Here is an 11,602-nt window from a genome sequence, read left to right as displayed (position 1 = left end):
TACTGTTTTGTGGAGGTGCTGGTGAACAGGGGTTTCATCATAGTAGCATCTACCTGTACAAAGGAAATACTCAAAGTTCTGATTTCAGTTTTATCCATTTTCTTCTTTTGCAAGTGACGCATTCTTAGTGTGGTGGACCCTCTGTGGACCACAGCACAGAATCAGGAGTTTCTAAGCTCAGACTGACAAAGGCATGTGTCCTCCTGAATTTAAAATGTTTAAAAAGGTTTAAAAGCCTTTTAAACTGCAGCATTTAAAAGGTTCACAGATCTGTTCTAGAAATAAAATGACAAACAACTTTTCTGTAAGGAGCATACTGTGCCCATTTATTATAGAATGCAGTTAAAAAAAATATTTTGAGGTTAGCCTCTCCAGTTTAAAAGCACTTAACTAGAAACACTTGGACAGCGATGCAATGGTCTCTCCCAAACAGGCTCCCTTTTACCAAGTATCGTAAACAGGGTTTGAGAACGTTCAATCGATTTCTTGATACGAACAATCAAAGCATTTAATGCAAACATATTGGCTTCTCAAAGAAAAAACCATCTTCCAAATTGCCAAAGCATGCATTGTTACTTGGCATTAGGTATTTCAAAATGACAGACTTTGTTATGGTATTGTAAGGCCAAAATATAATCCCTATTTACCAGACATACACATGACAACTAGAAAAAAATTACAAATGTTAACCTAGTATAACAATTCCATCAGGAATTAACAGGGAAAGGCACTGCATCCCTCTCATATCGCCACAGATCTACTACCCACTTGACATGCTTTGAATTCAAGTCCTGTTAGACATGGGAACAGCTTTTTCTACAACATACGATTCACAGGTAGGTTAATATATCTTAGTCTCCCACCGCCACACTTTTCACCCAAGTGTACAACGGGCATGAATATATGCTATCAGCTTTATTTACAAGTGTGTCTTGATGTCTTAGTGGGGTAAAAAACCAACTATCTCAGCCAACAGTTTCCCAAAAAGTTTTTGGCTATGATTCATGTATAGAAACCACCACATAAAAGAAATAACAGAAACTGAGGTCCAACCCCAAACACCTCAACTAAAATTTCTCACCCACTAAAAGTTGGCAGTGAAACTGCTATTCTGTGAATTGTATAAGCTAAACTCTACAGAGGAATTTCAGATCAACTTCTTTTGCAAAAGCACAAGTTACACGTTGCACAGCTGAGGATGCCGAGTGAATGTATTCCAGGAGAGTTCTGCAAGCGAGTGCTGTTGCAAAGAGAGTCGAGAATCCGAGAATCTGGGAAAAGTGATACATTTTCCAAACACTTTCCTGGCTTCCCAAAAGAAGTAAAACGACAATGGTTTAACTTTATATACGAACAGAGGTTAGTCTTGAAAATCAGTAATACATGCACAAACATGAGAACATGAGGGAAGAAAGGAAACGCTACAATTTCCACATTGCATTGCCGCTGTTTTCACAACCTCTCTGCACTAGGCGGCTTCCTGTGGTACCTCTTCCTACCAGTAGAGAGGGGCCCTGCAGGCTGCTTAGAAACAGGAAGCTCTCTCCTGAGCCCACTGATCAACCTGCCCTTGGCACAGACAGAACCTACCAGAAAAGAACAAGTACAAAACACTATCATTATCGGTTTTCTCAAGACAGTCCCAAATGTCCTTGTGCGATCACCACAAACTCAGTGATTGGCCCAAGTCATTCCCGGGTGCCATGAACAGTAACTGGTGTGCAGCATTAGAACAAGGGGACACGGCCTTGATTCTCTTCTGAGCAACATGAACTGGGATTTCTGCCACCCCGATCTCGGCTGCCACCTCTGAAGAAGTCGTGACCAGCCACCTCCACAGTAAAAGATTCCTCCCGTGAGTATGATTTGGAATGCGTCCTCGTCGCGTGCCAGTTCAGCTGAGGTGGATCGGCGTGTACTCTGGCCTCCTGGTCTGGATAATTTTTGGCTTGGGTCTCTTCATTCTTTCCATTTCCTCTTCTTCCTCCTTCTCTTGATCACTCTCACATACGTGGACCACCACGCTGGGAGTGGTGTCAGTCGCTGCGTGCAATTCATACTTTTCCCCTAAGGAAAGAAAATAACTGCAGGGTCACTCCGGCAAGTCCTTGGGAGTCAAAAGGCAAACATAAAAGAGCATTCAGGGCTCTGCTGGGCCAGCTGCTCGTGACCATTCGATTGGGCTGAGAGACACAGCCAGATATATTTTGGGTTTGTATTTCTTTGCTAGCTCATTCAGAAAAAGAGATATTTCCACTGTGCGTGGCTCTGTTTTTAGTCAAACATTCTGGGAGTCCAGGCACATGAAAAGTATAGAAGGAATTTTTCTAGTTATACTTCGCATTTTCTAGTTACACTTCGCATGTCCACCAGACATCTAGACTACCCAGAGAACTCCCCTTCTGTCAGCATTTCCTCAAGTGTGAATGTGAGAAACTTCGGTTCAGGAAAAAGATGGATGAAGAAGCGCATTTGGAAACAGAATCCTGGGCCTCCCTCGTGGGGCTCCTGTTTGAGGGTCGCAGTGCACGCCCAGGAAGGGAGTCATGGGAGGCCCTGCAGCAGGCGCAGGGGTGGCTGCACGGAGCCAGGTGCCCTGGAAACGTTTTTGACCTCGGCATCTTTTCCTTAGAACAACTTCTAATCCCTGGGAGTGCTTCTAACACCAGGAGTGCCCTGCTGTTCTGTGTCAGCCTGAGTTCTACCAGGTTGGCCAATTTCAGGCCACTCCGATCCAGCAAGGGTAGGGTGAGCTTTCTGCAACTGAAAAACCCAGCAATGTAGAATGAAGGGGCTGGGGCCTCCCGTTGGGGTGCCGCTCTGGCCACAGGAAGAGTGTGCATCTCTGGTGCTCGTGAAGGCAGCTCTGAGCCTGGCTCCTTAGTACCCAGGGCTCATAGGCACTTTATTCTGCTTCCCTGTGCACCTCAGTTCCCTTCTCAGTAAAGGAGATGGTAAAGGTATTGACTTCATGGAGCTAACAGCATAAGTGAGTGCCCGAGGCACTGAGAACCCGGCTCACCACATGCTTGTCCAACCCATGTCACCTAGAAAGACGTTTAAGAATTGAGGCTCCATTGTTACTGGTGTGATGCTGGGCAGGGATCTGAAATAGGGGCAGGAGGTTTGCTTCAACCTGCTACACCCACAGGGTGTGGCCTCATGGTGAGTTTTCCTCCAGGGCTTTGTGCTTGGGATTTCTTTTCTTTTCTTTTCTCTTTTCTTTTCTTTTCTTCTCTCTCTCTCTCTTTTTCTCTCTCTCTTTCTTTCTTTGTTTTTTTTTTGAGACAGAATCTCACTCTGTTGCCCAGGCTGCAGTGCAGACAAGATCTCGGCTCACTGCAACCTCCGCCTCCCAGGTTCAAGTGATTCTCCTGCCTCAGCCTCCCAAGTAGCTGGGACTACAGGCGCATGACACCATACTCAGCTAATTTTTGTATTTTTAGTAGAGACAGGGTTTCACCATGTTGGCCAGGATGGTCTTGATCTCCTGACCTCGTGATCCGCCTGTCTCAGCCTTCCAAAGTGCTGGGATTACAGGCGTGAGCCACCCGGCCTGGCCTGTGCTTGGGATTTATTTGCAGTTTGGCTAAGCGAGGAGGCACCTCACCAACCACTGTGTGCCCATCACATGACTGATTTCCACCAGGCAAGAGTGGCCCAGCAGAGCTTCCTACCTCCAGCCACACTGGTTATTCCTCTAAACTTGGAAGATACTTTTACTTACAAGGAAGGTAGTGGTCTTTTCTCTATCACACATGGGACTGAAATGTTATTATAACTGCACTGAAAAAGGTAAAGGAGCTTCAGCTCTCTGAGAGACAGAATTCAGGCATGGGAGGTCAGATGGATTGCTGAAAATGCTGGTTAGAGCCTCTTACAAATCTATCTCTTTGCAAGTCTCTTATCTATCTACTAATCAGCCAAAATCCAGAAAGCTCAGGGTTTAGGACCATAATTTGCAAAATCTCCGCAATCCCGTTGGTTGAAAAGCACAGGTGAAATATGAAATCTCACTCAAGCTCACTATTAAGTGAACCAAGGACAAACTGATTTTATTACATCTATTTCCTAACAAGCCTTCTCCAATAAGCCCTCGGTGAAGGAAGTGGTAGATTCTGGAGTATGAAGAATTTTTATTAACAGCATTTGCCTCTGGAACCGTTGATACCTCTTTGCAAGTGGAGACCCTGTTTCCTCCCATCCCTAACCTAGGGGAAGACTCCACACCCTCAGCCAATACTCATGCCCCTGGCCAGGAGCTGCTGTAGGGGGGGCAGACACTTCCTCAGAATGGCCATTTCTGATCTTGACCTTCACGCCACAATTAGCAGTAAGTAATGTGACTCTTGTTTCATCCCACAGAGGGAATTTCCGTTTGGGCAATGTTTTCAGAAATGTAATCTTTTCAATATGAAACTGCTGATGGTCCAAGAAAACAAAACCCTCAACCCAAGGGAACATCAGATTGCTGGTCAAGGAGAAACGAGGAGCTGATGGTCTCAGCATTTATTAGACTTGCTCCACGGACAGAGCAGGAGAAGGCTCAAACCTCTTCACCCCAGGACTCTCCCTCACACCTACCTCCTCAACCAAACCCTAGTGGACAGGACAGGAACCACCAACATTTTATGGTTTTCAAAAAACCTGCATTGAACACTGTGAGCCAGACGCTGATTGAAGCGCCTTTCACTCGATGATCTCATCTACTGCTTGCAAGTCCACCAGGTAAGGCCCACATTTTAGACAAAGAGCCTGAGGAACCTACCCCCTCCCCGCAGTGCCCACACTTTTGTCCCTCCAGAGGACAGGAACCTCCTCTTTCTTTGGCAAGCCCTGTAGGGGACCAGCCCACCGGCCCTGGGGTAGGGCAGCCTGGCCGCGGCCCTTCCCTCACCATGGCCTATGGTTCTTCTTCCCTTTTCCTTTAAGAAGGTCAGATGAGAATCACAGGAAAGGGTGAATTTACCTTGATTAAAAATAACATTTCTTAAAGGGGGCATCGATTTTCCCTTTCCAAAGTCCAATCACTTATCCCTATCTGGAGCGACAGGACCTGGGGCCGGGGCTCAGGTCTCCCATGCAGGCTGTGCTCAGTGGACACAAGAATGGATTCCTGGGACACTGTGGGGGGTTGGGGGGGGCGTGATGCAGGGTCCCCACGATCATTGTCTAACATTGCAGGTGGCGCCAAGAGGCAGGCATGCTCCCAGCACAAGGGACCGTGGTGCAGAAGAATACAGAGCAGCTCACAAAACACGCCTGTTTGGGCTCATGAGAGCTACGGGGTAGTGGGGGTACTGCTCCCCAGTGCAGGGGAGCAGCTGTGTCTCCCCCTGCCTCCCTCCCACCCGAGGGCCCTGCTCACCTGGCCCCAGCTTGGAGATGGCATATAAGAGATCATAGTTTATGACTGGGGTCGCATCTTCCACTTGTTTCCATCCCACCGGCGGAGAGGCGGGAGGGGAGATCAGAAACTGCTTGTCTGGATTTGGTGGAGCCAGGTGTGAGCTTCCTATGTGTAAGGTCTGAGGGGAGAAAATAAGCACAGGTCAGTTGTTGCCAGGGAAGAACTGCAGTGAGGCAATAGCACCTAACTATTGCCTCCAGGAGATGGGTGGGTCAATGTCCAGGCGTTAGGACAGGTGCGATTCCAGGACCAATTGTAAGACGGTCTGTAACGGGGAGGGCAAAAGGACATCTGAACTCTGCTTATGGCGCAGACAGGATGACAGCCCCCTCCCAGGGCTGTGGAAGTCACAGGCACAGGGACTGCAAATAATTACCCTTGACCTAAATGGACAGAAGATCAGCAGAGGTGACTTTAGTATACATGGAAAATTAAAGTCACTGTCACTGAGGTCAGGAGGGCTCTTGGAATCAATTTCTCCCCCCTCCTCACACCACAGAGGCACACTCTGAAAGTCCAAAGCCTAAGCGACAGTTCTGAGAGGACACAGCTTCTCAGGGACAGGGAGCCAGGGCTCCACCTGCCCCTAGGGTTCCCCACCCAGCAGCGGCCCTGTGACTCCCTCCCGGGGACTCCAGATCAGATGCCAGAAACAAACAAACAAAAAAGCCACCTCCCAGAAGACTTTAAAAAATAACAATAAGGAACAATAACTTATGATCCTAGTTTGGTTTTAGAAATGCTGACCAGTGATGAGAGGGCTGTCCAGAGAGCTCTTACATATATCACAAGCTGTGCAGTGTAGGTTTTCTCTGTACTTCCAGATTGCCCTCCCCAACTTTTCACAACGAATATGCATTGTTTTACAATCAGAAAAGGTCAGAGGGGTAATAAGTAATTATTTGCATAAAATCTCATCCAGTGCAGAAAGGAGTGTACTCACAGAGGAAGCCCTAGGCACCCAAGGTCAAAGCTCGGCCTATGCCTCCCAGGGCAGAAAGGTCGCGGGTGCAGCGGGGATCCCAAATGCTTTATTTATACTTGAAGGGCCCAGCAAGTTCCCTATCCTCACTTTGGGGAAGAAAAGACACTGACTCTCTGGCATGGAGTCAGATGAGCTTCCTCCCTCTGTGGGAAGCCTTTGGACAGGGTCCTCTCCCATCCCAGCAAGGTGTGTGTGTGTGTGTGTGTGTTTGTGTGTGTGTGGGGGCAGGGGGTTGCTCAGAGCCTGAGGGAGCCTCGCTTTACCGAGGAGCCGCATTCTAGAAGCTCCTTTCCTCTTCCCTGACAATCTGTCAGCCCCTAAGGATATCAGATGGAACTCTGGGAGCTGCCTTGAAGGTGGGTCACCTGTCCTAAGTGCCCCAGAGGAGGGTCAAAATGGTAGTGGGCAGGAGAAAAAGCAAGCCCAACCCCAGCTACCCCTCTCCCTACTGTGGGTACCCTGGGGCTGGGAACCTTGCCAACTGGAGGGTTTCTTAGCATCTGCGCCCAGTCTGGTTATCCCCTATTTTCCTTTCAAGCCAGACCTAGCAGTCCTGGGCTGATTTGCAGGCATCTTCTGCAGACTCCTCTTTCTCTGCTGAGTGCCCCCAGCACCACATGAGCTGGGAACCACTCTGATCTGCTCAGTCTGGAGTGGGTCGTTAGCTCCAACCCTGGAGCAAATCCATGGAAACCTGCTGCGCAAATCTTAGGGTATTTGCGTAGCCACGCCTACCCTGCTGCACCCTGCAAGCTCCCCAGTGAACAGGGAAGGCTTTCTTTCCCCCATCATTATCAACCCAGGAATGTCAGGGGCGATTTCTAACATTGCTTTCAAATGCACCTTGATATCTTCTTAAAACAAGTGAGGCACTGAACATTTCGATTAGGAATTTTGCCTTTCTGTTCATCTAAGATAAAGTCTTAGAGTTTCCGGTCAGCATACAACATAAGTGACATACAAGATGCTTTATAAAAGGGAGTGAGGGAGGAGGGAGAAGCATGCATAGCAACGAACCCAACTCACCTGAGCAAAATATAACTTCATTTCCTTTCCCAGAAACTCAGTCTTATGCAGCTGGAGCCTGGCATCTGCTGCGGAGAAGGGGTTGCTGAAGTTTATTCTGACTCGTTTGAAGCTCTTAAAATACTGAAAGGTGATATCCTTGTCATACGTCCTAAAGAGGGACTCAAATTTGGCCTGAAAAATAACAATAAAAGTAAAAGGAGTTGAAATTTACCTGCATATGACCCTTGACTAGATGATGTCATTACATTTTTTTTTTTTTTTTTTTTTTGAGACAGAATCTTGCTGTGTCACCCAGGCTGGAGTGCAGTGGCACAATCTTGGCTCACTGCAACCTCTGCCTCCCAGGTTCAGGTGATTCTCCTGCCTCAGCCTCCAGAGTAGCTGGGGTTACAGGTGCCTGCCAGCACACCTGGCTAATTTTTGTATTTTTAGTAGAGACAGGGTTTTGTCATGTTGGCCAAGCTGGTCTCGAACTCCTGACCTCAGGTGATCCGCCCGCCTCGGCCTCCCAAAGTGCTGGGACAGGCGTGAGCCACTGTGCCTGGTCTCCTCAATACATTTCTTACTGAGGAAGTGGATCATCAATCCTTTCAAGAACTCCTAACTTCTTAGAGAAAAGCCTTTCCCCTCTTAGGGGACTATGGCCTTTTAGTCCTAATGCAGATATTTTACAAGAAGGTAAGAAGGTATGATTTACTACATTCATCTAATCAGCAGAACAGTTGCCAATACGTAGACACTACTATGCTAACAAACTTTTTAAAAAAGCAGAATGAGCATTTTCCAGGGAGGTACAGTTTGGTAATGTTCCCAATGTTTCTGTGTGCTATGACCTTCCCCCGCTTGCCCCTCTATATTTCTCTGTCCTACAGCCTTTCCCCGCTAGCCAACTCCAACCCCGCCATTCAGCTCAGGGCAATGTTGTATATATGAAGTATTTCTTTAAGGCTTAAAAACACTGCAGCTAATTAGAAAAAAAGAAATACTTGAAAAATAACAAAGTTGAAAGAAAGTTTTGCATTTCTCAGAATCAGTAGTTTTTAAAAATTTCCACGATCGCTTTTATCTCAAGACTGTTACTTTTTAACTCTCTAAAATGATACTGGTTTAAAAATTAATGTTCTGCAAATGGACTGTTTTCTGCATCCTGGCTTTCATGTCTATGCACACCTCGCTCTGGTGCCACAGGGCTAGTGAGAATTAGGAGATGTCAGGAGATCTTAGAATGCAAAGCCCAAGGTGGGGGATTCCAAGCTTAGGTTGCTCAGGGGAGAGCCCCCTGGGCTGGGTCCTGGAGTGTGGATGTCAGTGGGGGCAGCTGGGGGCCACTGCAACTCCTCGGAGAGGGAGTTTAACTGGTGGACAGTCAAAGCTCCAAATGGGCTTCCAGTCGCCGGGTTCTGTGAATCTTTTTACCAGGCAAAAACACTTAGGACAGTTTGTGGCAGCCTGTGTGAAAGGTAGAAGGGGCTGGCCAGGAGGAAGGCGACGGCACGGGGCGTGGATGGTAGGCAGCGCGAGCAGAGCTCACTGAGGACCTTGGAGAACCTATGGAAGGCAGTGTTTCTGCAGCGGGAGCGAGAATTCGGGATAAGAGAGGAGAGTGTCTTCAGGAATGTTCACTGCTGGCAAGCGCAGGGAGGCATGGGTGGATGGTGCCTGCTCCACTTGGGGCTGGGGCTGCGGGTAGGAAGGAACAGGGTAGCCGGTCCCTGCCAGGCAGGTCGTTAAGGGGCAGTCGGAACAACCTACGACCTTGCTCTCCTTGCATTCCCTGGCTTTTTCTTCAGTTTATGAACATTTCTGAGACTTTCCCACAAGGGATCCTGCAGAGGCACGTGCGAAGGAACGCATTCATCTGGCCGCCTCTCACTCTTTTCCCCACCTCTCTTGAGCACCGGCAAGTTTCTGGCAAAACTGTGTCTTCGTACATTTGGAATTTTGTATGACCTCATCAACAGGCACTGTGACCCACTGTTTAGTTTTGAAGTTATGATTCAGAATTTGGGAGAGATGACTTTGAAGAATATTTTAGAATACAGGTTCAGGGCTTAGGACCAGAACAAAAGAGAACGCACATTATCTTTAAAATCTAGATTACTATGATGCCATTCTCTTATAAATGAATCTTATTTGTTCCAATAACTGATATCCAGTTATTATAGCTTTTGGATGGCATCTCTATTTCATTTTAAAAAAACAGTGATTTTACTCACATAAGGTTAATGCTAAGTGCACTCACTTTGTAGGACTTTAAAAACATAGAATGTGCTCTGCGATCTAGTCCAAACACTACGGTGCCAGATCATAAGCATTATATACAATTACGGACTTACATTTGATTTTAAAAAAGAAACCTTCGCATGTCCCAATATGGCTTTGGGTATAAAGCATATAACACCACCATGCACAAATACCACCTCTCAAATAGAACATACAGGATTCACTCCTATACGATATTATTAAAGTTCAATTAGATAGCTGGGTAGCTGCTGATGAAAAAACTTAACATTTTAGTCAAATGAAGAAGAAAAGTGTACTGATTAAAATATATTAATCCCTATCAAAGAGAGCTGCTGCCCAGGAGGCACACTGATCTCACACTTAATTTCTCCAGTTTTATTATTTGCTCTGGCTGCATTTTCTCTCATTAGAGAAATCTGGGAGCTTGAGGCCAGGCCCTTGTAATTACTACAAACATACAAATATCTTTATAACATTTATTTCCTAAGACGATACAAAATTATTCGCAACGCTGGCTGTAAAAGTAAAACACTATTCACCATCAGAAGAGGCCAGTTTCTGAAAAGTTCACTTATAACATACACAGAATGAAAAACACACGATGCCCAGCTCTCACCTTCCTAGTTAGTTGGTTCAAGGACCTGGATGTTGTCAAATATTGAGATCTTTAGAAATTCCTTCCTCAGTTAATTCCTCAGGCAACAGCTTTTGATTTTCAAGGCTCAAAAGACTTTGGATTTCTTTCAAAACCCCCAAACCCACAAGAGAGCCACATTCCCCCAAGTATTTCAGTTAGTAGTGCCAATTAGCATAATGCTTTGAAAACTAAAGAAAATCACGTTACATTAGAAGCCTTACCCTGGTTTCACTTTCGCTGAAGATATCACTGTTTGCCACACAGGCAATCAGGGAGCTAAAACTGTAGTTAAAGTTTCTAAAATGCATCTTGCTTTCTTACAGTGAAAGCGCTAGGGACCCACGCAGTCAAGCCCCTAGTGAGATTCCTTTCCAAGAGGCTGTAGGTTCCTTCTTGAGCCGGTGCTTATAAAGCAGTGAGGACCAGCCCCCACTCCCTGGGAGAAAAAAAAAAAGCGCAGCTTCCACAGCATCCTGTTTGGACAGCAAATTCCTGAGTCAAGTCCTGCATGCTTGCAGGCAGACAGGGACAAAGTGTAAGTTTCTACTGGAAAGAGGTGACGTCAACACCTTAGTCATTTTCCCTATGCTAATTAACTTTGCTTGGGGAGAATGGAAAAAACAGCTGAGGTTTGCTTCGCAGCTGCTTTATCAACCCCTCTTGCAGCATAGTTTCCACTGGTAGTAATTCCATTCAGCTACTCAGACAACACGCTCCTCGGCCGAATGGGACGACCCTTCTTAAGATGGAAAATGTTACAAAAGAAAAAGGATGGAGGTCTGTGGCAGTAAACAGCAATTAGACTGTAGGGAAATTTCAAGGCTTTGGGAAACCTGGAAACCAAAGTCCGGGTGACATACTTGATCCCTGGAATTTCCTGAAAACCTCAATCAAAGTTTCACTTTGGGGTATTAGAGAAAACATTTTGAAATCTGTCTCGGTCAATAAAAATTTTAAAGGAAAAAAAGAGGAATCATTTTGAAATGTAGTTAAATTTTTTTTTCCAATGATATTTTATTGGATGAATGTCCCAATTTCTACTTGTATCCCACAGTGGAATGGAGCAAAGAGAACCTAAAACACTCCTAGGATTTTCATTTGAAAACTTTATTATTATAATTTGAGAACTAGGAATATGCAACACTTTGATCATTTTCAAAGCACTACTGAATTCCGGCAAAGGATACAAAAACACTTTAGAGAATCTAGCCTTTGAAACTGAGCAAAGAAGCATTAACCCATTTATGCCAGAGGTTGCAATTTTTTGAATTTTTGCCATCAGACCTTGGTGATGACC

At 46.0% G+C, this 11,602-nt stretch overlaps 1 protein-coding gene across 1 annotated transcript; it reads right to left on the bottom strand.

Annotated features, from left to right (window-relative positions):
- Positions 1 to 298: 298 nt before the first annotated feature.
- On the bottom strand, positions 299 to 10,714 carry RCAN1 (regulator of calcineurin 1). The gene is given in 8 exon segments (XM_011950028.1): positions 299 to 2,067; positions 5,369 to 5,528; positions 7,422 to 7,595; positions 8,963 to 8,981; positions 8,983 to 9,113; positions 9,115 to 9,207; positions 9,209 to 9,474; positions 10,527 to 10,714. Coding segments are annotated over 7 exon segments (921 nt in total). The 5' UTR covers positions 9,380 to 9,474; positions 10,527 to 10,714; the 3' UTR covers positions 299 to 1,894.
- Positions 10,715 to 11,602: the final 888 nt, after the last annotated feature.

Source organism: Colobus angolensis, unplaced genomic scaffold (genome assembly GCF_000951035.1).
Source record: "Colobus angolensis palliatus isolate OR3802 unplaced genomic scaffold, Cang.pa_1.0 Scaffold300, whole genome shotgun sequence".
Lineage (NCBI taxonomy): Eukaryota > Metazoa > Chordata > Mammalia > Primates > Cercopithecidae > Colobus > Colobus angolensis.
Note: the sequence above shows the minus strand (reverse complement) of the source record. Positions and strands in the feature narration are given on the sequence as shown.